Source organism: Pseudochaenichthys georgianus, chromosome 7 (assembly GCF_902827115.2).
Source record: "Pseudochaenichthys georgianus chromosome 7, fPseGeo1.2, whole genome shotgun sequence".
In the NCBI taxonomy this organism is placed as follows: Eukaryota; Metazoa; Chordata; class Actinopteri; order Perciformes; family Channichthyidae; genus Pseudochaenichthys; species Pseudochaenichthys georgianus.
In genome coordinates, this window is record NC_047509.1 from 38845149 (window position 1) to 38872236 (window position 27088).

The window sequence follows — 27088 nt, forward strand, 5'->3', positions numbered from 1 at the left end:
AGCCCCTCCTCCAACACACACGAACGCGCACATGACCAATGAGGGCACGAGATAAGTTTGTGCACAGATGGAAGGCTGACAGGCATGTAGGCCATCCAGTTATTTTAGCTGGGCCGGCTAAAATGATTGGTCGTGCTTTTTACAGTACTCCAGATGACTTTTCTTTATGGATTTTTTGTCAAAGCACTTAAGATATTCATTGCTATCGGGATGTTAAGAGCATTCCATGGAATATAACAAAAAGTGTATCTCGAGCCGGTTTCTCAAACTTACCTACCCCACCTTTAAATTAGCAGCAAAAACGCACTTGAACTTGGCCCCTCACCCTCTAACATCCTCTGTGCCTGTTATACAACATATTATGCTGTGCAGACTTATGGGTGAAACGCTTACAAAGGTGAGTGAAGGTGTCTTATTCACTTTTCGAACGCATTGTTGATCTATATAAAGAGAAGCAAGATAAGTCTCCAAGTGAGTAAGGTAGGTGAAGACATGCAGGTACCGCATTTGCTCGTTAATAAACATGACCATTTCCTCGAAAGCACACTACTTTACTTTAGAATACAAACGGAGACTTTATCACAGAATAATGCTCCATACTCTACCCGTAGAGGAGCCTTCGTGTAATCAGACGGCCTTCCCAACTCAATCAAAGGTTTCAGAAAGGGATAATAACTTATCAAATGTAATGGGTCAACTGTTTGTGATCGCTGCTCAACGTCAAAACAAAAGGTTGACCGGAGATGTGTCGTCATAAAGCTTATGGAACTCAACATGCAAATTAAAACATTTCAAATTGAGTGATAACACCACAAAGAATTTATATGATTGTAGATGTATTATACTCTTATGTTGTGGTAGTGAAATAAATAATGAATGCGTTAAAAAGTATTTTACAGAAAACACAGAAACATAATACTTGTATGTTTCAAACAGAAAATAATATGCAAATCAGAAAAAATGAGTCTGCATCCAAGACACACGGTGAAGATATAGTAATTCTGTTTTAAAAGTGCTATAAAAGTATTCAAATACACACACACACTCACACTCACACACAGTGGATAATGAGAAAGATATATTTCCATCAGGAAGAGTTTGAAAGTGGACACAAACAAACTCCAAATTCTAAATCATTCATATAGCATCATAATAATTAAATATATGTATCACTGTATCGATAATGAGTACGCCTAAAAGAAAAGGTTCAGGTCATAGGACAGTTACCAAGTCTTTGCAGTAGAGAAGTGATATTGTCTCTGTAATAGTTAGCAGCCTTTAACAAACACCGTTTCCCATAAGTCCATCATGGGTTAACACAGACTCAACTTGGGGATCAAAGTTCAGTTTGTAGAGATTTGACTTGGGGACAAAAGGGTCATAAGTGCACTCCCGATCAGACCAAAAATATGGATGGAGATCTTTGCTTGGGAAACAAATCTCGGTATGGACCAACAAATAAAAATGGTGTGGACTGGTAGCTGGAGAGGTACCAGTCAGCCTCCTGGGCACTGCTGAGGTGTCCTAGAGCAAGGCACCAAACCCCCAGCTGCTCCCGGGCGCTGGAACAGTGGCAGCTCCTTCGCTCCGACACCTCCATGAGCTGGTGTGTATTTTCGGGCCTTGGTTTGTAATTGTATAATAACACCAGTGTGAACTGAATGATTAAAGGTAGTCTTAATCTGAATAGATTGAGGCAAGAACGCAGCTTTCAGAGGAGAGCTATTCCAGACGTGGCCGTGTGACAGCAGCTGGCTCTCTGAGTGTCTCCCCTGGAGCTGAGGACCTCCCATCTGTGCCCCCCTGAAGTCTCCGTTAGTGATTATCAACCACCCCAACTTAGTAAAGAACTACTTAAAGTAGAGCATCAGGTAGCGTACCAGTACCAGTAACTTCTTCCGAGGTCATGACTTTAGCGCTGTGGTGCTTTGGGGCGGGCTCCTGGAGGTCGACGAGGGCCTGCTGGTTGTGCTGCTTCTTTTCTTCCTCCTGCGTGAAGATACACTTTTGCTTTTCCGTCGAGGAGGAGGAGGCGATGTTTTCTTCTTTGTTGCGCTGTTGGCGGCCCCCAGGTGCTCAGAGAGTCTCCTCTGAAACACTGCCTGGAGCTGCTGAGCCTGCAGAACGAAGATAAGAATGAGGACTTGATTTGAGGACAGAACAGCTGCAGTGAGTAAACTCGGCCTGTGTGGGGCTGAGTTAGGTTTTACCACAAATACTGAAATTATTATAATGGATTTTTGTTTTTGGAATTGAAGTAACATCTTGATTTATTTCCACCTTTGTGTTACACAACTTTATAACTCCACGGTATAAATGAATACTGTTGTTGCCTTGTGGATATCGGAAACAACATTTTTCAGAAAGCAGAAGAGCTGGACAAAATATTCTTAACCCTAAAAGGGTTCGAATGCCCCCTTTGATTGCTGTGTCTCTCTTAGATCAGTTATCCCCTGGTCCTCTTTCACATTGGGTATTCCTTTGTTTCGGATTTGGCTAGGACTTCCGTGTCTAAGAATTGGAACCCATGAGGAACCCATGAAGAACACTACATCCTAGGACTAGATCTTTCTGCACACAAGCACCGACTCCCCACTACCAAAGACCATTCGTGAACAGAGACAAGGGTAACAACCTCGCCCACCACAAGATCTCAGACTCTGCTGAGGACCATGAGATGTGTTTGAAAAGCGATGTGACCTTTACAAACTATTTCATACAGCCTTAGCCCCAAAGGTCAAGACTAAACTGTAAAGCTCAAGCAGTAGAGATCGTACCATGTCCGTCGGTGTGGTGGTCGAGGGTTCTGTGGTGGTGGTAGGGGGGGCTGTACTGGTGGCAGGGGGGGCTGTGGTGGTGGCAGGGGGGGCTGTGGTGGTGGCAGGGGGGGCTGTGGTGGTGGCAGGGGGGGCTGTGGTGGGCTGCTGGCCCTTTGGTTTGTTGCAGTACGTCTCCAGATACTGGAGTCCACAGCCAGGCGAGCGGCAGCACTGCTCCACGATGCCCTTCCCTCTGGGCCGACCTCCGTAACCGGACCATGACCCTCTACCTGCAGAGAGAGAAACGTTCATCGTGAGATTCTGGTCTTTCTTTAAAGCCTTCCTACTTAGGTCATTTCATTTAAACCATTCATGAAACCTTTTATCCTTTGGCATGCTTACCAAAGTCTATCCTCTCTAGCAATAGTAATTACTAGGTCTGGAAATTGGTATTCGACTTTAAGGTTTTGACTGGTATTGAAATCTTATCCAATCCGATCTAAGAAAGTTCTATTTATACGGCGGTGCGCATCGCCAAGACCCCAGAAGCGGACACTCTATTCTGCGTTGGTGTTTTCTCTCTCCTGTAGTGTGTTATATAGGTTATCAACGTTTCCCTCCAGTGGGAGAGCCGTCCAGCTAACCAATCAGAGCAGGGCTCTGGTTTCAGACAGAGGGTGAAAAGAGGTGCCCCAATGAGAAAAATAAAGAGCTTTTTGAACATTAAATCATTGAGACACGTCACAGTAGAGACAGTACTGAACTACATCGTCTTGGTCCAGGAGAGCATGTTGTCAATATGGTAGCAATAAAGTTTAAAATGCATTGGGGCACATGTCTACTTTGGTTTAGTACCACATTTCTGCAGAACATGACTTATCCTGGGTAAGTGGCAAATGCTAGCATACACGGTACAGAGGAGGCTAGCATGTGCTACGTACCCAGGATAAGTCATGTTCTGCAGAAATGTGGTTTGAGAGGCGCTCTGCTCCGTCTACACCTTCTCCGTTTGAAGTGGTTGGAGCGGTGCAGCTCTCAGATAGCAAGTGTTTAACAATGTAGCTATCACACCGAGGCACGGTGTTCTGTGAGTACGCTGCCATATTGGTGGATTGCCACCCCTCTGATAGCAGGAGGAAGAAGAAGAAGTTGGCCTTGGTCAGAATTGAGATAAAGGTAATCAGGTGAAAGGGCCTGTGGGTATGTTTCTGTGTCCAATGGGAGAGATTTTATTCTAGTAATAATAATACATTTGAAATAACAGCTGCTTCACGGTAAAAGGTCCACTGTGGTGTGTTCTACATGAAACACTAACGTACAGAACAATGCAATCAGACCAATACATAGATCCAACATTCGATATGAAATTGCATAGAAAGTAAGAGTGTCTTGTGTGCAGCTACAGCCTGCAGCATGGAGGAGCCGTGTTGTGACTATCATTATGCGGGATATGTTTTCTATTGTTGTTTAGCTGATAACTTGCAGTGTTTTCACATGGACTGATGACCATGGCCTTATCCGTGTTAGAATAACCTTCATAGCATTTTGGTCCTAATATCTTTTTGTATCTCTATTAAAATCTTGGGAAGAAAAAATATAATCAAACTGCATTTGTGTTACGTCAACATCAAATGTATAGTTAAATGTAGAGCTTATGTTTTGTATGTATTTCCCTCCATGTGGTTGCAGTGTGAACACAATACCAGCGACATTGCGTATTGGACCATGATGCATTATTGCTTGTTTTGTGAATGCAATGGAAAGAGGGAAATACAACAAAAAGTAGGTATGATAAAGTATTCATAGCTCAAATAAAAATCTGAGATTATTTTGGTTCCTACAGTATGCATGCACTTTATAGAGGGTCCCTAACATCAGTTTAAGGTTACAGATCCATTTTGGACCATGCAAAACATTATCTGTTTGCAGAGGAATAATCCTAATCATGTTGGTGACCTCCTGACCTTTAATGCCACAATAACACAGTTAAACAGGAATTATGGAACATTCTATACTAAAGACATGAGTCCTTATGTGAAACAGGTATATCACATGAATATAAATGTACCTAAATAGATTCCACGATCCCCGCAGACAAACATTAGGTCCTTGAGCAGATCAGAGCCACAGCGCAGTCGGCCTGCCTCTGAGGCCAGGGGCCAGCCTGCCTCTGAGGCCAGGGGCCAGCCTGCCAGACAGATACACATCCGGACACACAACACCTGAGGAGGAGGAGGAGGAGGAGGAGGAGGAGGAGGAGGAGGAGGAGGAGGAGGAGGAGGAGGAGGAGGAGGAGGAGGAGGAGGAGGAGGAGGAGCAACACCTTTAAACACCTACACACAAAGCGTATAACACAACATTAAGATTCATGTGCTGGTGACTGGGGGGGCTGAAGGGAAAGCCAGCACACATGCCTTTGCAGCTTGACTGACGGATGAATGCATGGCAAAAACACTTAACTCTACATTTGATAATAATAACGTAAAATGTATGACTAACTTATTGCGGCCAAAATATGATAATATTTTGCTCAGTATGCAGACGTCTCAGTCCGGAACATGTCCTTTGTATCGTTACGCAGAATTTGAAACTGCCAATTAATTTTCCAGATATTTATATTTTCTACTGATGCTTTTATAATAGATCTATACAATATATCCCCCACCCCCCTCAGCATAGGAGACAGGTGTGCCATACCTGGATTCATTTTGTCCAAAAGCTGAAGTCCTTACAATGTTTTTGAATGACCCGTTTTGTCAGACAAACTGTCCAAAAGGTTTACGAAGAGATTAAGAAATGCTTTACTTTACGGCTGCATTAATTTCTGATTATTAACATATTTGATGGGAATGCCCCTTGGTAGGGCAACAATAAAAGCACAATTCTGAGACTTTTCTTTGTGTTAATCAGCATTTTTGGATTTGCATGCAATGGTTTACCGTTGCTTGATTCATAATGCACATTTCATACACAAGGCAACTCATAGTGCTTTACATAAGCATTTACACACAATACAAATCAAAAACCAAGATCTGAAAATCAAAATGAAGGCAAAGAACCTCGAAAGTCCGGTTCGGTTTCATTCCCATAGATATATATGCATCATTTGTATATTGTTGGAAACTGTTTTGCCTGTATACCTTGATTTATGGAAAAGTTACATTTTCTGACTTTCTAGTAGTAAACAATACAACAAAAACAATAAAGACTTCACTCCATAATCATCTTGGCCAGTGAAAACAAAAAGATGGTTTAGTTTAATCCAATACAGCCGCATTTAGAATGCACTTTATGGTTTAATGAACTTATTAATTGCTTTTGATAACAGCTAAATTAATTGTAATTTAATGCCATATTCCCTCTTATCAAAACCTAATTAATTTACAATACAAATCAGATAATTTTTAGGGATTTACATCTCCTGGTTCCATTAAAGGAACGGTATGCAGAGAGCTGGAACACACTGCTTACATTTCTAACAAAAATCAAATCGACTACTAGACGGCACTACAACCTGTCAGACACAGCTCAGGGAACAGAGTGGAAATGGGTCTTACCTTCAGTGCTGTGGGAGAGGAGAAGCTTGAGGAGTGCATAGTGTCTGTGTGGACTGACTGAAGGAGACCTTCAGTCTTATAGCAGCAGGCGGGGGGGCGGCTCACAGCTGGTTCCTCCCTCACCTCCCTCACCTCCATGCACTCCACAGTGATTCACACTCAATCTCATCTGCAGCCTCTATCAGATGATTTAACACGCAGTCTCTGATTATCTACTCTGTGTTCCTTACGTGTGTAACAGGATATTCATCAGTGGCACAAACATTATGTTCAATTCTAACTGCTGGAACCAGAGGTGGAAGATGTACTCAGAACTTTTACTTGAGTAAAAGTAGAAACACCGCAGTGTATGAATACTGTTACAAGTATTCCTGTAGTCAACATTTGATTCAAGTAAGAGCTCAAATGAATAGGATCAAAACCCACTTAAGTACCAGCAGTAATAATTATGTGTCGGCATTCCAGAATTATATAAATGATATCACTGGATTATAAATAGGTATAATCTACTTTAAACGTTTTACACTGCAGAGTATCTTCATCCATAATATTGCTTCATATTTAGTTTATGTCGTCTTAATAATGTAAACCTGCAAAGAAAACTAGTGACTAATGTTGTCAAATAAAAGTATGAGGACTAAAAGTACAATATTTGCATGAAAGTTTAAATAGCATACCATGGAAACAAGTAAGTACATTTACTTTAGTTATTGTACTTTAAGAGGACATCTTATTCTTATTCTCAGGTTCATATCAGTATGTAGTGTCTCCATGCTTTAATGTCCAAAAAGCTCTTTATTTTTCTCATACTGTGCTGCAGCACCTCTTTTCACCCTCTGTCTGAAACCAGAGCCCAATCTGCTCTGATTGGTTAGCTGGCTGGCGCTTTTGTGATTGGTCAACCGCTTAGAGATTTCATCCTGCCCCTTAGCCTATAACGTACAATGTGTTGTAGCACTAGCAAACAGTGTTACATAGTGATTTCACTATGTTATGAAAGTAAACAAAGGCTTTTGTTAGGAGTGGGGGGGGGGGGGGATCTCCCTTTGGAGACCATTAACATGTTTTAAAACCTATAAAACACTCTGCAGAAAAGGGTAAACCCCAAAAAGCGTTTTGGGCCTCTCTCAACAAATAATGCTTTTAAGCTCCATCCAGCAATGAATCTTAATTTTGAGACTGTTTCGTGCTTCATTTGGAGGCTTCTTTTGAATATGTGGCCCTTCAGCTGAAATGCTCCTCTCGAGCTCTGTTCCTAAATATCTATAGACCACCCAAATACTGTGCAAGCTTTTTTGATGACTTTACTGAACTGCTGTCTATAGTGTGTATTGACTTTGACCGTCTAATCATTGTTGGTGATTTTAACATCCATGTTGACAACCCCCAGGACAGAGGGGCTAAAGAACTGTTGTGTGTTCTTGATAACTATGGACTGACTCAGCATGTGACGGAGCCCACGCACAATAAGGGGCACACTCTGGACTTAATTATCTCAAAGGGTCTGAATATCTCTAAGGTCGTGTTGACTGATGTTGCACTCTCTGATCATTCCTGTGTTTTCTTTGAGAGCTCTATTTCTGTTCACAAACATTTTCAAAAAGAGGTAACCACAAAACTGTATTCATCAGAAAACACAAAGGAAATGTTCACTCTTACACGCTTGCCCTCTCTAACTTCTGGTAGATCATTTTATTTAAAAAAAAAAAAATGTTATAGATGGCATTGCTCCCACTAAGGTGAAGGAAGCGCCCGGAAGAAAATATCTCCATGAAGAAAGGCCATGACCGTGAGAACAGAAAAAAGAGTGTCGAAAAGCTGAACGCAGGTGGCAAAAAACAAATCTCCAGGTTCATTTTGACATCTATAAAGAGATTAATTGCCAAAAACAACGCACGTGCCTTGTTTGTTACCGTCGACAGACTAACAAACCCCCGAGTGTCAGTAGCCTCTGAACTTCTATCCACCAGGGCCTGCAATGAATTTGCCTCCTTCTTCACTGCAAAATTCAGAAAATCAGACAAGCAGACAAGCAGTGGTGTCCCTGTGTCCACTTAAAATCAATTCAAACACCATCACACAATTCCATCTGATTAACGTTAAAGACTTGGAGGATATTATGCAACATCTGAAATCCTCCTCCTGCTCTAATATTATTCCAACAGGCTTTTTAAAAAAAAAATGTCATTGCATGGCCTCAGATCTACTTCATAAACACGTCCATTCATTCAGGTGTTTTTCCACAGGCCCTAAAAACTGAGTCATTTCTTAGGATTTGAATAACAGTTTTGATGTGTTGCAGTCAGGCTTTCGACCACACCACAGCTCTGAGACTGCTCTTGGTCTTCACTGACATCCACTTAAACACAGACAGTGGCAGACAGACAGACAGTGGCAGAACTTCAGTGTTAGTATTATTAGATCTTAGTGCTGAATTTGACACTGTTGACCACAACACATTACTAGACCGACTAGTCAGACCTTTGGCAACAGTTCTAAATTGGTTTGAATCCTAATTTAAGGACAGGAAAAAATGTGTGTCTATCGGTAACTAAACATCAGAGTTGACACATATGACATGTGGGGTTCCTCAAGGCTCCATCCTGGAGCCTCTTGTCTTTAACATCTACATGCTACCACTGGCTCAGATCATGAAAAACAACTAAATCAGTTACCATAGCTATGCAGATGACACACATTTACATAACCATTTCACCACCAATTCAAGGTCCAAGGTTCTTCATTTGTCATACGAATATATCTACAGAGTAGTTATGCGGATGAAATTCTTAGGTCACAGGCTTCTCCAACAGTGCAACACAATAACACAGATAAACTATATATATATATATAAATATAGTGCAAGTAATAGTAAATAGTAAATAAAAAAATAAAAATTGTTTAAAAAAGTGAAATAGTGCAATAAGAGTCTATATGCAAGTTATTGGAATGATATATTAGATAAATAGTAGGGCTGTCAAACGATTACAATTTTTAATCAGATTAATCACAGCTTAAAAATTAATCAATCAGGATTAATCACCATTCGAACTATGTCCAAAATATGACATTTATTTATGTATATTGTTGTGGGAATGGTACATACAGTATGTATGTATTATTATAAAAAATGTCTGTGTGTCAAAATGAAAGACAGCCCACACACACCTATCAATCATCAAACCGTGGGGTCTTAATTCATTACGTGTTGATTTCTATCAATGGGGGAGTACTTCAGGAAAGTCGACGGGGGGGGCGGGGGGGGGGCTAGTGGAGTACTTCATGACCACAGAGTAGGCTTGTTTGAGACGCGTTGCGGCTCGCCTCGAAAGTAGACGAGAATAGCCGATCGCAGCCGGGGCAGGTCTCAAAAAGCTCGCCTGAAGTCGGACAGCTCGGAGTCGGCTTCGTCTTCTTCTTGTCTCAAACAAGCACGTGTGAACGTTGTGATCAGCTGTTTTAGTGCAGTTCTCCAGTGAAGGGGGGGCAGTCTCCCTCCGCAGCTGGTTGGCGTAGTTTTGGCACAATTCCGTTGTACAGACCGACGTTAACAGCAGCCCTGTCTGTGCACGTGCAAGTGACGGTACGCATTTCAGATTACTCACATAAACTGAGTACCAGTTATGTGCACCCCTGTACGACAGCAAAAGTATTCTCCGTTGGGACTTCCTGCAACAACACCACGCCGTTATCTTGATTCTGATTGGCCAGAAGACATTATCAAAGATGTTCTATTGAGAAGACGATCACTACGTAACAAAAGTTTTCAAAAACCGTTTCTGGTCTTCGGTATTTCCAGACAAGTGGCTACTGAAATCAATCTTACTAATTGCTGTCTGTGCAATTTACTCCGCGCAAGTTGGCGGACTTTATTTTGCTTGCTTTAACATCATGTTTCATGGTGGGGCTAAGCCATTTCTTGGTATGGGTGTAGCCTACCCCAGCCATACCCTGGCGCTGCCACTGGTGGGATGTATGGGGCGGGCCATTCTGCACATGCGTTAAATGCGTTAAATATTTTAACGCAATTAATTAAAAAATGAATTACCGCCGTTAACGCGATAATTTTGACAGAATTAATAAATAGATAAATAATTGCTAAGTAGCAGATGAATGTTATGGATGTTGTTTCAACAGTTCAGGTGTTTAATAGTCTTATTGCCTGTGGTATGAAACTGTCTCTGAATCTGGTGGTTTTAGTCCGGATGCTGCGGTAGCGCCTGCCAGACGGGAGCAGACTGAACAGTTTGTGGCTGGGGTGATGGGGGTCTTTTATAATCCTGAGGGATTCCTTCCTGAGTCGCTGGGAGTAAAGGTCCTCCACGGATGGCAGCTCCGTCCTGGTGATGTTCTCTGCAGTTTTCACCACCCTCTGTAAAGACTTACGATTAAGGGCGGTGCACCTGCTGTACCAGGCCATGATGCAGCCAGTCAGGATACTCTCTATGGTGCACCTGTAGAAGTTGCAGAGTATCCTGGAATCCATTTTGAACCTCCTCAGCCTGCGGAGGAAGAAGAGCCGCTGTCGAGCTTTCTTGGTGATGGTGGTGGTGTGAAGAGTCCATGTCAGGTCCTCAGTGATGTGGACACCGAGGAACCTGAAGCTGCTGACTCTCTCCACCGTAGTTCCATTGATGGCGATGGGGGCGTGTCCCTCTCTCTGCTGCTTCCTGTAATCCACAATCAGCTCCTTTGCTTTGCTGACGTTGAGATGGAGGTTGTTATCCTGGCACCAAGATGTCAGGTTTTCGACCTCTCTGTACGCCGTCTCGTCGCCGTCTGTGATCTGGCCGATGAGGGTCGTGTCGTCAGCAAGCTTCACGATGGTGTTGGAGCTGTGTGTGGCCATGTGGCCACAGCCTTGAGGGGCTCCGGTGTTGAGGATCAGGGTGGAGGATGTGATGTTTCCCACCCGCACTGCCTGGGGTCTGCCCGTCAGGATGTTCAGGATCCAGTCACAGAGGGCGCTGTTGAGCCCGAGGTCTCTGACCAGCTTGGAGGGCACAATGGTATTGAATGCTGAACTGTAATCAATGAACATCATTCTCACATATGTGTTCCTCTGGTCCAGGTGTGAGAGGGCAGTGTGGATGGTGTGGGCTATGGCGTCATCTGTGGACCTGTTAGCTCTGTAGGAAAACTGCAGGGGGTCCAGAGAGTCAGGGAGGGAGGAGGTGATGAAGGTTTTGACTAACCGCTCAAAGAACTCCATTATGATGGAGGTGAGTGCTACTGAGTGGTAGTCGTTGAGGCTGGTGATTTTTGTCTTTTTGGGGACAGGAACGATGGTGGAGTGTTTTAAACATTAGGGGACCACAGACTGCAGCAGGGACCTGCCAGCTGAACTGCACAATACCTGAGAACATGGCCAGGGATGCCATCAGGTCCAGGAGCCTTGTGTTGGTTAACCCTTTTAAAGGATTTACACACATCTGCCCTGTTTAAAACAAAAGGGCAGGGCTCCTGGTCCTTCTGTGCCACTACAGCAGGGGTGGGGAACCTCCGGCCCCACGCAAAAAAGAAAAAAATTAAAGAAATCTAGACCGCAAAAAAAGGAAAAACGCAAGTGCCTGTGTTTCCTGGCCAAGGTCAGGGTCCTTGAAGACAACACGAGCCTAACGTGTCATCACGTGGTATATGTCTCGTCTGACAGGGGTGTAGCGGTGTAGTGCTGGCGGAGAGCACCAGAACACCGCTCCGGCACTTCCAAAAATGGCAGTAGCCTACCCATAAGGAGCCGTACACATGCCGCAGTTTTTGCGTGTATGTGTCTTTAGTTGATAGCAGTGGCGGCACCAGAGATTTTCTCTAGGGCGTGCTGTGGGGTAGCTTGACGTTTCATAGAGGGTGCTCAAACATTAAGCGTTTCCCATTAATGCACCAGCGCTACAGTTGAATTTTCTACTGCAACACTCCCCACACGCACACAGTGTACCCGCGACTGTTACAATGAAGGCTCGATAATCAGCTTGCCGCATATAGGTGTAAGCAGGGGTAAAGTGCTATTTTTACAAGTGGGTGGTGGACCTCACCTCCTCTAGTGGGGTCCGGGGGCATATTTTTTTAAATATTGAAGTTAAAAGCATCAATCTGGTGCACTTTGAGAGCAACATTAAGAGATCTATGGATACATCTCTCAACAACACCCATATGAAACAGAACTGTACAGATTTTCTATTTCTTTAGAGATATTTTACAAATCACTCCCCTTTTAAAACAAACCGTTTGAGACCCACTGAGATAACTAGACTAAAGTTAACTATCTAAACACTGAGAGTCCTTTACTTCACCTGAGGTTATCTGAGACTCTCAGTCTGACAGGAGATAGTTCTCCCTCCACCTTGTTGTTGAAAAAGCTCCTTATATCCGTTAGCTTGGCTAGCTAGCACCCAGATGCTAACCACAACGATCTCCGGTAGATACCCACCGCGCACGCACACAAAATGGCTCGTGCCTGCCACACACACACACACACACACACACACACACACACACACACACACACACACACACACACACACACACGCACACGCACACGCACACGCACACACACACACACACACACACACACACACACACACACACACACACACACACACACACACACTCACACTCACACACACACACACACACACACACACTCACACACAGACACACACACACACACACACACACACACACACACACACACACACACACACACACACACACACACACACACACACACACACACACACACACACACACACACACACACACACACACACAGCTTGAATTAAACACAGAGACCCAGAAGTTAGCTACTTGTATTCACGAGTCTATGCTATAGTCTATGGACGTTTAAGGACTAAAAAACGATCACTTTTTCACTTTGCTGTTAGCAAATAATGTGGCGCTCTAGCTAACAGGTAGTCACTCAAGTGTCACAAAGTAATTTAGCCTATGGGTAGGTCAAAAATTGAATGGGTGCTGGCCATTGGCCTAATCATATCACCTGTGTTGGCTTTATGTTTTTGGTCAAAAATGTGTTTGTTTCACATTTGCATTGATGTAATCAATATTTTTTCTAATTTAATTTAATAAAACTAATAATTTTCTAAAAAAAAACACATATTTCTTGGGGGTGCTTTGGCAATCATGGGGGGTGCTTCAGCACCCCCTAGCTCCCCCCTGGCGCCGCCCCTGCCCAGTGGCAATCTGTTCATCTGTCATACTGATCATACAGTCAATAACTTTGTTGTTATTAGCATCTGGTTAGCTAGCTATGCTAACGAATATAAGAAGCTTTTTCTCTAACCAGTGAGGTAAAGGCACATATTTATATGATCATTATAGTTATTATAAAAAAATAAGATAAAAGTAAACGGGTATAAAATACTATATGACAGTAAAATAAAGTTGTTATTAATAAACAAGAATACAATTTGAAATGAGTGATTTGTAAAATGTCCATAAAGAAAAAGAAATCTGCTTACAGTTGTGTTTCATATGGGTGTTGAGAGATGTATCCATAGATCTCTTAATGTTGCTCTCAAAGTGCACCAGATTGATGCTTTTAACTTAACATTTAAAAAAAAAAAATCAGCCTTTGAAGTCAGATTCCACCTTGTCTTTATACTGTCTCTTTGCACACAATTCAAACCCTGAGTAAGTGCATTGAACAAATCAATGACTGGATGTGTCAGAACCTTCTCCAATTAACCAAAGATAAAAGTAAGGTAATGGATTTTGGAGCCAAGGCAGAACGTATAAAAGTTAGCGCTGAGCTTCAGTCTGCAATGTTCATAACAACAGATAAAGCCAGAAATCTAGGTGTAGTCATGGACTCTGACCTGAGTTTCAACAGTCACATTAAAACAGTTACTAAATCAGCCTACTATCACCTAAAGAACATATCTAGGATTGAAAGACTAATGTCACAGCAGGATTTGGAAAAACTTGTCCATGCTTTTATCTTCAGTAGACTGGACTACTGCAATGGTGTCTTTACAGGTCTCACTAAAAAATATATTAGAAAGCTGCAGCTGATTCAGAACGCCGCTGCTCGAGTCCTCACTCACAGTTGTCATTTCAGGTGACTCGACGCAGCCCTCCTCCACCCCTTCCACCTCCCGTTCCTCCAAATCCAAGGTCAAGCTAAACCACTCTAAACCAGCCACCAGCTAACCTAGCTAAACCCCCTCTAAACCAGCCAACAACTAACCTAGCTAAACCCCCTCTAAACAAGCCAACAGCTAGCTAAACCCCCTCTAAACAAGCCAACAGCTAGCTAAACCCCCTCTAAACAAGCCAACAGCTAACTAAACCCCCTCTAAACAAGCCAACAGCTAGCTAAACCCCCTCTAAACAAGCCAACAGCTAACTAAACCCCCTCTAAACAAGCCAACAGCTAACTAAACCCCCTCTAAACAAGCCAACAGCTAGCTAAACCCCCTCTAAACAAGCCAACAGCTAACTAAACCCCCTCTAAACAAGCCAACCTAGCTAAACGCCCTCTAAACAAGCCAACCTAGCTAAACCCCCTCTAAACAAGCCAACCTAGCTAAACCCCCTCTAAACAAGCCAACCTAGCTAAACCCCCTCTAAACAAGCCAACCTTTCTAATTGGTCTAAGCTGGCTTTTTCAGCAGGGTTCTGTCACCAGAGTCAGAACTAAACATGGAGAAGCAGGGTTCAGTTATTATGCTTCAAATATCTGGAACAAACTCCCAGAATCCTGCAGGTCTCAGCAACTCTTAATACTTACGACTTTACTTTTTGCCGATGCTTTTAATTAAACTATTCATATCTTACACTGCACTGTAATTTGTATTCATGTATGTTTTATATTAGCTTGTTTAAGGTTTATTAAGGTCCGGAGACTGGCTAGGCCCATTCATCACCTAAATGTGCTTCTTCTTTAGCAGCTCCTGTGTTGCCTTGGCCATATGTTCAGGGTCATTGTCCTGCTGGAAGACCCATCCATGACCCATCTTCAGTGTCCTGGCTAAGGGAAGGAGGCTATCGGCCAAGATTTTACAGTGCATGGCCCCTTCCATCCTCTCCTCGATGCAGTGAAGTCGTCCTGTCCCCTTAGCAGAGAAACACCCCCAAAGCATAATGTTTCCACCTCCATGCTTGACGATGGGGATGGTGTTCTTGGAGCTATAGTCAGCATCTCTCTTCCTCCAAACACAGCGTCTCGAGTTGATGCCAATGATCAACATTTCGGTCTCATCTGACCACATCCTATTCTCTGAATCACTCAGATGTTCATTGTCAAACTTCAGACGGGCCTTTCATGTTCTTCTTGAGCAGGGGGACATTGTGGCGCTGCAGGATTTGATCCATCATGGCGTCGTGTGCTACCAATAATTTTCTTGGTGACTGTGTTCCCAGCTGTCTTGAGATCATTAACAAGTTGTGTAGTTATTTGCTGATCCCTCCCCTTTCTCATGATCATCAATACCCCACGGGGCCAGATGTTGTGTGGGGCCCCTGACCGAGGGCGATTGATGCTCATTTTGTGTTACTTCCATTTAGAAACATACACATTATTCTTCTGAATAATCGCATCAAGCTGCTTTCTGATGGTCTTGTAGCCAATCCCAGCCTGGTGCAGGTCTACAGTCTTGTCCCTGAGGTTCTTATGGTGCATTTCCACTGCAGCGGGTAGTCCCGTTTAAGCGTCCTTAATCGTCCTCAAGCGGCCAGGCCAGTTTTTGGTGGCCTTTCCATATAGCATAGCACCGGCTTTTTTCTTCCCTATTTTTCCGGCCCCATAAAATCGTGCTTCTATCAGGCCAGGGCTGAACTAGTGACGTCAACACTCTCGACTGCTGATTGGTCAGAGAGAATCGTCACAAGATCGCGCACGAGATCATCCCTAGCGTCGCATATATATCTAGAAGCAAGCTTGCAGCATTTTTATACAGAGCATTTTTGTAAACGGAGGAGCTACAAAAATGGCAACGTCAAAGAAAAGCACACCGTGGTCGACCGAGGAGGTGACGACGTTCCTACATCTCATTGGGGATGATAATATCCAGCGGGAGCTCGACGGAACAACAAAGCCAATTGCCCCTCTACCGCTACCCCAGGTCCTAAACTGTAATGAAAATGCGCCACGGCCTCGGACGGCCAGCGAGGCAGCCCGAGGCCTGAGCGAGGACGCTCAAACGGGGCTACCCCGCTGCAGTGGAAATGTGCCATAAGAGAGCTCTTTAGTCTGGCCCCTGGTGGAGAGGTTGGAATCTGATTGATTGATTCTGTGGACAGGTGTCTGTTATTCAGGTAACAAGTTGATATTTTTAAGGAAGATTACTTATTTAACCGGTCTGTGGGAGCCAGAATCCTTGTTTGTTGCAAGGGGATCTAATACTTATTTCCCAATTTATCTTTTATATAATGTCAATTTCTTGATTTTCTTTTTGATATTCTTTCTCTCATTGTTTATATAAACCTACCATTACAATGATAGACTGTTCATTTATTTGTAAGTGGGCAAACTTACATAATCTGCAGGGGATCAAATACTTATTTCCTCCACTGTATATAAATAAACTTGCCTTGAAGTTATACTGTAAGTACTTCAATTATTTTGTTCACTTCATTTCTATCAATGAGTTGAAATGTTTGGTCCTATCCATTCTGAATAGGATACAAGTGAAGTGTGTATGGTGGCCATGAGAGCGTGACACAAACATGCAAATAGACAAAACAAAGAAACAAATGTGTCCAAACTTCCATTCTCTGCCGGGCCACTACACTCTGGCCGGTGTGTTGATCAGTAAGCGCGGTGTCGAGGGTTAGGGTTTGAATTTGAATTAATAGGCTAGCAATCAGACTGCGGCTAATGCTAGGCCAACAGCAGCTACATCTGAATTCATAAGTCAAAAACATCAACAGCTAAGTTAAGCCCATATTAGGGATGTTATTGTGAGTATTTATTTTTTGAATCACATTTTCCGTGTTATACTTTGTTACTGTGTCATAAAAACAGTATTGATGCAGTTATGGCAGAAATACAACATATTTCATATTGTTGCAAACTGGAGATCCACCATCATGGGCGAGAAGTTCTTCAAATGCAATGTAAAGCTCCAAAACAGCTACCAAATGCAACACACTCTCACTCCCTAAGCGTCCAGGAGCGACGTTTGGTCAGTGTCCGTGGCGTCCAATTGTGACGCTCCTAGGCTCCTTCAGCGTCATAAAGGGACGCAAATAGCTTTCAACTGATTGCAATGTATTCCCATCTGCGTCGGGATTTGACGCTCATGGAAGCACGGCATTCGTTTGAGTCGGCTGCCCTTAAAGGCAATGTGAGCGTCCATTCCCATTGGATAACGGAGAATTGTACACCCGGATGTAAGTATTCCTCTTACTGTCGATTGATTTTACAGTGATATCTGCACTACTGATGAGATAGCGGAAGGAGGAACCTATTGCGGTGAGCACGTTGTAACTTCCGGTTGTTGTTGTCATCTCCGGGTATCCCGTGTGCCTGTTCTGTTGCTGATGGCTTATTAACTTAAACTTAATCGATCGTTTTAAAACTCTTGATCACGGCAACTGCCTGACGTTGTAATCACACGTTACTACAGCTTAAGCACTCACAACTCTCCTTCTCTTAGCGACTGTAACTGTAACTCCACAGTTGCCTACACTCTTTTCGGGTTTGCTAACGGTAGCTACTTTAGCTTGATAGCTAGCCATGGCTCTTTCCCCACCCTCTGGTGCTATTTCCTGTTCTTCCTGTCTCATGTTTGGTTACTTCCCGGTCTCCTTTACTGGTAAGGATACATGTGTTAAATGTAGTATAGTTGTTAGGTTGGAGGCGGGAATCATAGCCATAGAAGCCCGGCTCCGCATCTTAGAAAGTAACTCAGCTAAAGTAAAGCCCATGTTAGCATGTGCGGACCGGTGTTGTGCCGTAGATTGAAGCCTTGCCGTAGATTGAAGCCCTGTTCGCGGGGACGCGCAAACGTGACGTCATCGCCTGTATTGAGCGTTCGTCTAGTTTAATAAGCTTTTCTCTCTCTTTTGAATGATATATTTCCCATCAGATTAAACAGAAAACGGCTGAATAAATAATGTGCATACAATTGCGAGGAGGCTCGTTTTAAGGACACTTTTCAGATAGTCACAATCTTCGTATTGGAACAAACTTCCGTTTTTGAGTGCAGTCCCATTCTGTTATATTCCTCCTTCCTACAGAACAGACTATGACAGGACAATATGTGATTTGTCAGTATAGTCCTATTTCTTAAAACCTTCTCTGTTGTTTAAGTGTCTGATAACCACGAATAGTAAGCAATTATATGACAGTAATGATATAACATATGTCAGACACTGTGTTATTTTCAAGCAAACCTAAAAGATAAGCATGTTCAAACTGGCTTCACTCACTTTAATTGCTCCTTTGAATGTCATTTTCCTCTGTGGTTTCCTACTCAACACATGTTTGTATTGTAATGCCACTCATATTTTATTTTGTATTGTATTTTAAGGTGACATTGAAAGCTTTGAAAGGTGCCCTAAAATAAAGTGTATTATTGATCTTATATCTGTGCCTATATGCTATATCACACTATTAATGTTCCTTATTTTAGAGCTGCACTCTTCTCTATAACTTGTTCAGCAGAGCAGGTATTTTTCCTGCCAGATATGGCACCCCCCCCCCCTACAACTTTCTCCAGGACAGTCACAACTTCACCAAAATCACACTGGTGATTGCTGTTCCCCTCTAGTTTGTGCTTACAAAAGCATTTCACTCTGGGCCCAGAAAGTCAAAAACTAAAGAGGGGCTTCCATATCCGGCAGTGCAGTTGCTAGAGCTGCCGGATTTTGAAGCGCCCACTGTAATTTTGGCCAGGAAAGTCACAATGTCACCAAAATCACATTGGTGCTTGCTGTTCCCCTCTAGTTTATGCTCACCAAAGCATTTTACTCTGGGCCTTGCAGGTAAAAAACTAAAGAGGGGCTTCAAAATCCGGCAGATCAGGTGTTGGTGCTGTCGGATTTGGAACCCCCCCTATATCTTTCTCCAGGATAGTCACAACTTCACCAAAATCACACTGATGCTTGCTGTTCCCCTCTAGTTTGTGCTCACCAAAGCATTTCACTCTGGGCCCAGCAGGTACAAAAATAAAGAGGGGCTTCCATATCCGGCAGTGCAGTTGCTAGAGCTGCCGGATTTTGAAGCGCCCCCTGTAATTTTGGCCAGGATAGTCACAATGTCACCAAATCACACTGGTGCTTGCTGTTCCCCTCTAGTTTGTGCTCACCAAAGCATTTTACTCTGCGCCCAGCGGGTACAAAAATAAAGAGGGGCTTCCAAATCCGGCAGCACCAACACCTGATCTGCCGTATTTTGAAGCCCCTCTTTTGAAGCCCCTTTTTAGTTTTTGGTGAAGTTGTGACTATCCTGGACAAAGATATACGGGGGGTTCCAAATCCGGCAGGAGAAATACCTGCTCTGAACATGTTATGTAGAACAGTGCAGATCTTCCCTATTGACACCAGGATTAACCTAGTCTAAAATAAGGAACATTAATAGTGTGATAGAAAATGAAATGTAATGTAATAGAGGCACAGATATAAGATCAATAATACCTTTTATTTTAGGGCACCTTTCAAAGCATTCAATGTCACTTTAAAATACAATTTAAAAAAAATAGTTGCATTACAATACAAACATGTGTTGAGTAGGAATATATAAAAATGATATTCAAAGGAGCAATTCAAGTGAGTGAAGCCAGTTTGAACACATTATCTTTTAGGCTTGATTGAAAATAACACAGTGTCTGACATGATCATGTGATATCATTACTGTTATATCATTGCTTACTATTCGTGGTTATCAGACACTTAAACAACAGAGAAGGTTTTAAGAAATTGGACTATTGACAAATCACATATTATCCTGTCATTGTCTGTTCTGTAGGAAGGAGGAATATAACAGAGTCGGACGATACACTCAAAAACGTAAGTTTATTCCAATACGAAGATTGTGACAGATCTGAAAAACGTGTCCTTAAAACGAGCCTCCTCGCAATTGTATGCACATTATTTATTCAGCCGTTTGCTGTTTAATCTGATATATCATTCAAAAGAGAGATAAAAGCTTTGAAAAGGGTGAAAAAAGCTTAGAAAACGGCGAACGCTCAAAACAGGCGATGACGTCACCTTTGCGCGTCCCCGCGAACAGGGCTTCAATCCACGGCAAGGCTTCAACCTACGGCATAACACCGGCAAAAGGTAGCTCCTCTTAGCCGTCCCCCGGCAACTCCCGAGCAGCAGGGAGACTGGGTGACTGTTCAGAAGGGGCATAACGCGAAACCCGCAGGTCCCCACCAACCCGTTCACGTATCTAACAGATATTCCCCACTCAGCGAGACACCCGCTGAGAAGCCAACTCTGGTTATTGGTAGCTCTATTATGAGACACGTGAATTTAGAGACCGAAGCCTCCACAGTCACATGCATTCCAGGGGCCAGAGCGGGCGACGTTGAGGCGCATCTTAAACTGCTGGCTACAAATAAACATAAATACGGTAGGATTGTTATTCACGTCGGTGGTAATGATGTTCGTTTACGCCAATCAGAATGCACCAAACTTAATGTGGAGTCGGTGTGTAGTTATGCTAAAACAATGTCGGACACCGTAATCTTCTCTGGTCCCCTCCCCAATCTGATCAATGATGACATGTATAGCCGCATATCATCATTTCAGCGCTGGTTGTCTTGGTGGTGCCCAGCAAACAATGTGGGCTTCGTAAATAATTGGACAGCCTTCTGGGGAAAACCTGGTCTGATTAAGAGAGACGGCATTCATCCTACTTTGGAAGGTGCAGATCTCATTTCGGCAAACATTTCAGGGCTTTGTGGACTTAATCCATGACAAACTGGAGTTGAGACCAGGAGGCGGAGTCACAGTCTTACACGCTAATCTGCGCTCTCTCCTAGGCAGTCATCCATAGGAATCCCGAACCCAATAAAATACCCAATATTAGCGGTGTGTGTGTCTGCCCAAGGACAATTTAAGGTAAAACCTAATAGAGGTGTCATACATAATAACCTAATAAAAGTAAATGTAACAACTACTACAGTGCAGCAAAACAGGAAGATTAAATGTGGTCTCTTAAACATAAGATCTTTAGCATCTAAAGCAATATTGGTAAATGATTTAATATCAGATTATAATATTGATATATGCTGTCTCACTGAAACTTGGTTGAGACATGAAGAATATGTCAGCATAAATGAGGCCACTCCACCCAGACCCCGCCATATCAACACTCATATTGCTCGAGGCACGGGCCGAGGAGGTGGAGTTGCAGCAATCTTTGACTCAAGTTTACTTATCAATACTAAACCAAAATTAGATTATACCTCCTTTGAAAGCCTCGTTTTTAGTCTTACGCATCCGACCTGGAAAACTTTGCAGCCAATCTTATTTGTTACAGTGTATCGTGCACCAGGTCCTTATTCAGAATTCTTATCAGAATTCTCTGAGTTTTTATCAACTTTGGTTCTTAAAACAGACAAAGTAATTATTGTAGGTGACTTTAATATTCATGTCGACGATGATAAAAATAGCCTTACTGTTGCATTTAACTCTATATTAGATTCTGTTGGTTTCTGTCAGAGTGTAAATAAACCAACCCACTGCTATAATCACACTCTCGACCTTGTTCTGACTTATGGTATTGAAATTGAGCAACTATTAGTCGAACCGCATAATCCTGCTTTATCCGACCATTTCTTAGTAACTTTTTTAGTACTATTACGAGACTACAAAGCATTAGTCAAAAGCTATCTGTTAGTGCTATAGCCACATTTAAGGAAGAGATTCCACCAATACTTAACTCGATGGCATATCTGCATGTAGGGGAGGAGACTTATACAAAATGTACACTACCCCAAATTGATCATGTTGTTGATAGTGCTATAGATGCGCTGCGAATAAAATTAGACTCTGTTGCTCCTTTGAAAAAGAAGAAAATAAAACAACATAGATTAGCTCCATGGCATAATGCCGAAACCCGCAAAATAAAGCAAAAGTCTAGACAACTTGAAAGGATATGGCGTTCCACTAAACTTGAAGAATCTCGTTTAATTTGGCATATTACTCTCAATGAATATAAGAAAGCACTGCGTAAAGGGAGAGCAGCCTACTACTCTTCATTAATAGATGAGAATAAGAATAATGCAAGATTTCTTTTCAGCACTGTAGCCAGGCTGACAGAGAGCCACAGCTCCATTGAGCCTTCTATTCCCATAGCACTCAGTAGTAATGATTTTATGTGCTTTTTTAACGATAAAATTGTTACTCTTAGAAACAAAATTAATGACCTCTTGCCTTTGACCAGTATAGTGTTATCAACAGCTCCCGGAAACGTAAGTTCTAATATTACACTAGATATTAAACTAGAATGCTTTTCAGCCATTAACCTTGAACAATTACATTCAATGATTCTCTCTTCTAAACCATCAACGTGCATGTTAGACCCAATTCCAACTAAGCTGTTGAAGGAAGTTTTTCCATTAATTAGCACTTCTTTATTAAATATTATGAATATGTCTTTATTATCAGGCTATGTTCCACAATCATTCAAAGTAGCAGTGATAAAACCGCTTCTTAAAAAGCACAACCTCGATTCAGAGGTTTTAGCCAACTATAGACCTATTTCTAATCTTCCGTTCCTCTCAAAAATTCTTGAGAAAGCGGTCGCAAAACAGTTGTGTGATTACTTAAAAAACAATGATTTATTTGAAGATTTTCAGTCTGGCTTTAGAACACATCATAGCACAGAGACAGCTCTGGTTAAAGTCACAAATGATATTCTAATAGCCTCAGACAAGGGACTTGTCTCTATTCTTGTTTTGCTCGATCTCAGTGCTGCATTTGATACTATCGACCATGATATCCTATTGCAAAGACTAGAGCACTTAGTTGGCATACAGGGAACTGCTTTAGGCTGGTTTAGGTCCTATCTATCTGAACGCTCTCAGTTTGTACGTGTTAACGATGAATCTTCCACGCAAACCAAAGTTAGCCATGGAGTGCCACAGGGCTCAGTGCTCGGACCTATTTTGTTCACATTATATATGCTTCCGTTAGGCAATATTATAAGGAATCATTCTGTAAACTTTCATTGTTATGCGGATGATACTCAACTATATTTATCAATCAAGCCTGATGAAATTAATCATCTAAATAAAATTCAAGACTGACTTAAAAACGTGGATGACCTTAAACTTTTTGATGTTAAACACGACCAAAACTGAAGTTATTGTACTTGGCCCGAAGAATCTACGAAACAAATTATCTAAAGATATACTAACTATGGATGGCATTAATTTGGCCTCCAGTGAGACTATAAGGAATCTTGGTGTTATATTTGATCAGGATTTATCCTTTAACGCCCACATAAAATCAATTTCAAGGACCGCCTACTTCCATCTACGTAACATTGCAAAAAATCTGGCATATCTTGCCTCAAAATGATGCAGAGAAACTAGTCCATGCATTTGTTACTTCTAGGCTGGATTATTGTAACTCTTTATTATCAGGGAGTACCAAGAAGTCAGTCAAGTCGCTTCAGCTGATTCAAAATGCTGCGGCTCGTGTACTAACCAGAGTTAGGAAAAGGGACCACATTACTCCTGTTCTGGCTGCCTTACACTGGCTCCCTATAGAACACAGGATAGAATTTAAAATTCTTCTTCTCGCCTACAAAGCCCTTAATGGGCAGGCGCCATCTTACCTTAAAGAACTCATTATACCTTACTGTCCTACTAGGGCATTGCGTTCCAAGAATGCAGGGTTGTTGGTTGTTCCTAGAATCTCTAAAAGTACAATGGGAGCCAGAGCCTTTTCTTATCAAGCTCCACATTTGTGGAATCAGCTTCCAGTTTGTGTTCGGGCGGCAGACACCCTATCCGTTTTTAAGAGTGCGCTTAAGACCTTCCTTTTTGATAAAGCTTATAGTTAGGGCTGATTAGATTCAGCCCCTAGTTTTGCTGATATAGGCTTAGTTTGTCGGGGGACATCTTACTTCTTCCTTCTCTCTGTCTATACCTGTGTACTCTCATGTTCCGATTAACCCAGCTTCCCCAAATGTCTTTCTTTTTGGTGTCTATATACGCTGGGATCCGGAGTCATGGATGATCCTGCGGTCCTGTGTCCTGGATCGCGAGCGCTGGATCTTGAGTCGTGGCTGTGGTCCTGGATGGATATCCTCGTGGATTCATCTTCCTATTATACACACATGCATTTCCAAACATTTGGACTACCTATGTTGCAAATGTATTATCTTTTCAATTTACACACGGCATCTATTGCACGTCTGTCCGTCCTGGGAGAGGGATCCCTCCTCTGTTGCTCTCCCTGAGGTTTCTCCCATTTTCCCCTTTAAACTGGGTTTTCTTTGGAAGTTTTTCCTTGTACGATGTGAGGGTCTAAGGACAGAGGGTGTCGTATTGTCATACTGATATTCTGTACACACTGTGAAGACCACTGAGACAAATGTAACATTTGTGATATTGGGCTATATAAATAAACATTGATTGATTGATTGACTACTCATCGACTAAAAAACACCACATTATCCTTGTTAATTACACAACATTGATTGGTTTAAATTGTGTGCAATGCTTTTGTATTTTTCCCCTTCGATTCGGAGAAACAAATATTTTTTCTGAGTAAAGGATGGCAGAAGACACTACACTACCCAGAATCCCCAGCTATCGTTTGGACTACACCATGTGCTCTGTTTGACAAACCCCGTGATAGTCCTCAAGTTCTGTGATTGGAGAGTGTGCTCCGAGGGTTAAGCCGATTCTCGAAATGGGATGGAACCACGGCAGACTGTCCAAAACTGGATTTGAACGGGTCCACCGCGTCCCCCTCTCCCCCACCGCGTCCCCAGAACTACACATGCTGGCTATTCTGTTTCGCAACATGTTCTCTATGGCACGTCTCTACTGGGAGTTGTAGTTTTAAAAGACGTTTTCGTATTTCCCATAATAAGAAGTTGCCAGTATTAAACTGTGTACATCCCTGGAGGTTTAGGGGATAGGAAGCACTCACATTTAAAACATATAATTAATAAATGGGTGAAAATTGCTTGTGCCCATAATGGGCAGTATTAATATATATACACACATGCCAGCTAAGGTCAGAAGAGCTTTATTCAACAGCTGGTCTTATGTTTGTGACCCCTCCTGTTGTTCATTGATAACATTACATTAATTGATAAGCCTGCAACATGCACTTGTCAAGGTTCAGAGGCACATTTTGCAAATATGGCAGTAGCCATCGATCAGCTTAAGACAAGATATACTTTATTGATCCCAAGTTGGAACATTTGCGTTACATCAGCATGTTTAACAGTTGTAAATATGCAGTGGTGTTTATTTGAAAATAATTTAGTATAATCACACACATTCTGTGTTTTATATTCAACAATTCTGTGTTCTTTATTTATTGATTGTTCAATAACAAGGCCGGAGATGAAATATCTACATACATCTTATAAGAGTATAATACATTATGTATAATATCAGTTAAAATAAGTGCTTCAACATAGTTAACATTGCTGGAGGTATGCACACATATTGATAGATGTCTTGTAATGCACTATTGAGGAACCTGCGACCCAAGTTTTTCATTCAGTGCAGAACTACACCATAGTTGTGTAGGCCTATATGATATGTCAATAAACCTCAGAAAATCTTTAAAGGGATGTGCAAAACAGTCATTATATACAGTCTTTAATTAACTATTAGTAGAGAATAACGAGTAATGAATATACTTTATAGGGATCGTATTAATATCTAATAATAAAAATAATGAAATTCAATAACATGCTTTAACCACTAGGTGTCCCTTTATATCAGCTGTGCACCTTTATGGTGTAAATACAGCCTATCTACCAATTGGATCAAATATAAAAGTGAGCCGAATTAGTGTCGATACTGCAAGGAGACGTATTGTGTGAAAAGAAATGTAAGATGTTGTTTAATGGCTGATATATTTATGATCCACGTCACATTTTCAGTTCCTCGTGTTTGTCTAGAAGTCTTCTCATCAGGGCTCTATAAATACAGAACTATGGCAGATATGTAATATTTAATGCAGCCGAACCGTGTATTACAATGCCGTTATGTGATGACTTTCAAAGAGAAAAGCAAGCACACTCGGAATAAAGTATTATTATTATTTTTTTAAATGTTTTCGGTCTGTTTCCGGTATTTGTTAATGACGATGTGCTGTGAGACGTGAGACTGGAATTGCACAGGGGAAAATAACGTAGGCTATCTTTAGATGCAGATTTAGTTAAACTAATATGTTTGCGCTGTGGACCAACACTATACATTGACGGGGAAGGGGGTAGCAATAAAGATAACACCATTAAACAGTTACACAACATAACAGAAATAATATCGATAGCAGCGTCCCTAGCAACCACCTTGGTAACAATGAAAACGTTGCGATTTCCTGAAGTAATCTTCATAATAACTAGCAAACTAAAGATCATGTACATCCACTGCACACATAATCTGAAATAACAACTCATATTTCTCGCATCAAATGACATCAAAACGCATTTTAATGGCCAAACTAACTTTAAAATAGGCATTTTCCACCGAGAATAAAACGAAGTTCTGCCATGTTTTCTTTTTCTGCAGGGAGAAATTTGAAGATCACATGACATAGATGCCAGCCATTGGAATGAATGGTGAAAAAAAACGGGGTTTGTCAAACAGAGCACATGGTGTAGTC

At 42.1% G+C, this 27088-nt stretch overlaps 1 protein-coding gene across 1 annotated transcript; it reads right to left on the bottom strand.

Moving 5' to 3' along the window:
• Nucleotides 1-985: 985 nt before the first annotated feature.
• LOC117448931 (insulin-like growth factor 1) lies at nt 986-6350 on the bottom strand. Its single transcript, XM_071203647.1, has 4 exons — nt 6317-6350; nt 4828-4981; nt 2778-3049; nt 986-2117 (listed from the first exon to the last, which is right to left on the bottom strand). The coding sequence occupies exons 2-4, from the start codon at nt 4964-4966 to the stop codon at nt 1905-1907; spliced, it is 624 nt and encodes a 207-aa protein (XP_071059748.1). The 5' UTR covers nt 4967-4981; nt 6317-6350; the 3' UTR covers nt 986-1904.
• Between the last annotated feature and the right edge of the window lie 20738 nt (nt 6351-27088).

Bases quoted from the DNA above. Each gene is read 5' to 3' on its own strand.
- LOC117448931 (XM_071203647.1), bottom strand. From the start codon at position 4,966: ATGTGTATCTGTCTGGCAGGCTGGCCCCTGGCCTCAGAGGCAGGCTGG. The intron at 3,050-4,827 runs GTACATTTATAT...CTCTCTCTGCAG, and splicing joins GGATCGTGGAATCTATTTAG to GTAGAGGGTCATGGTCCGGT. The intron at 2,118-2,777 runs GTACGATCTCTA...TTCGTTCTGCAG, and splicing joins CCACCACACCGACGGACATG to GCTCAGCAGCTCCAGGCAGT.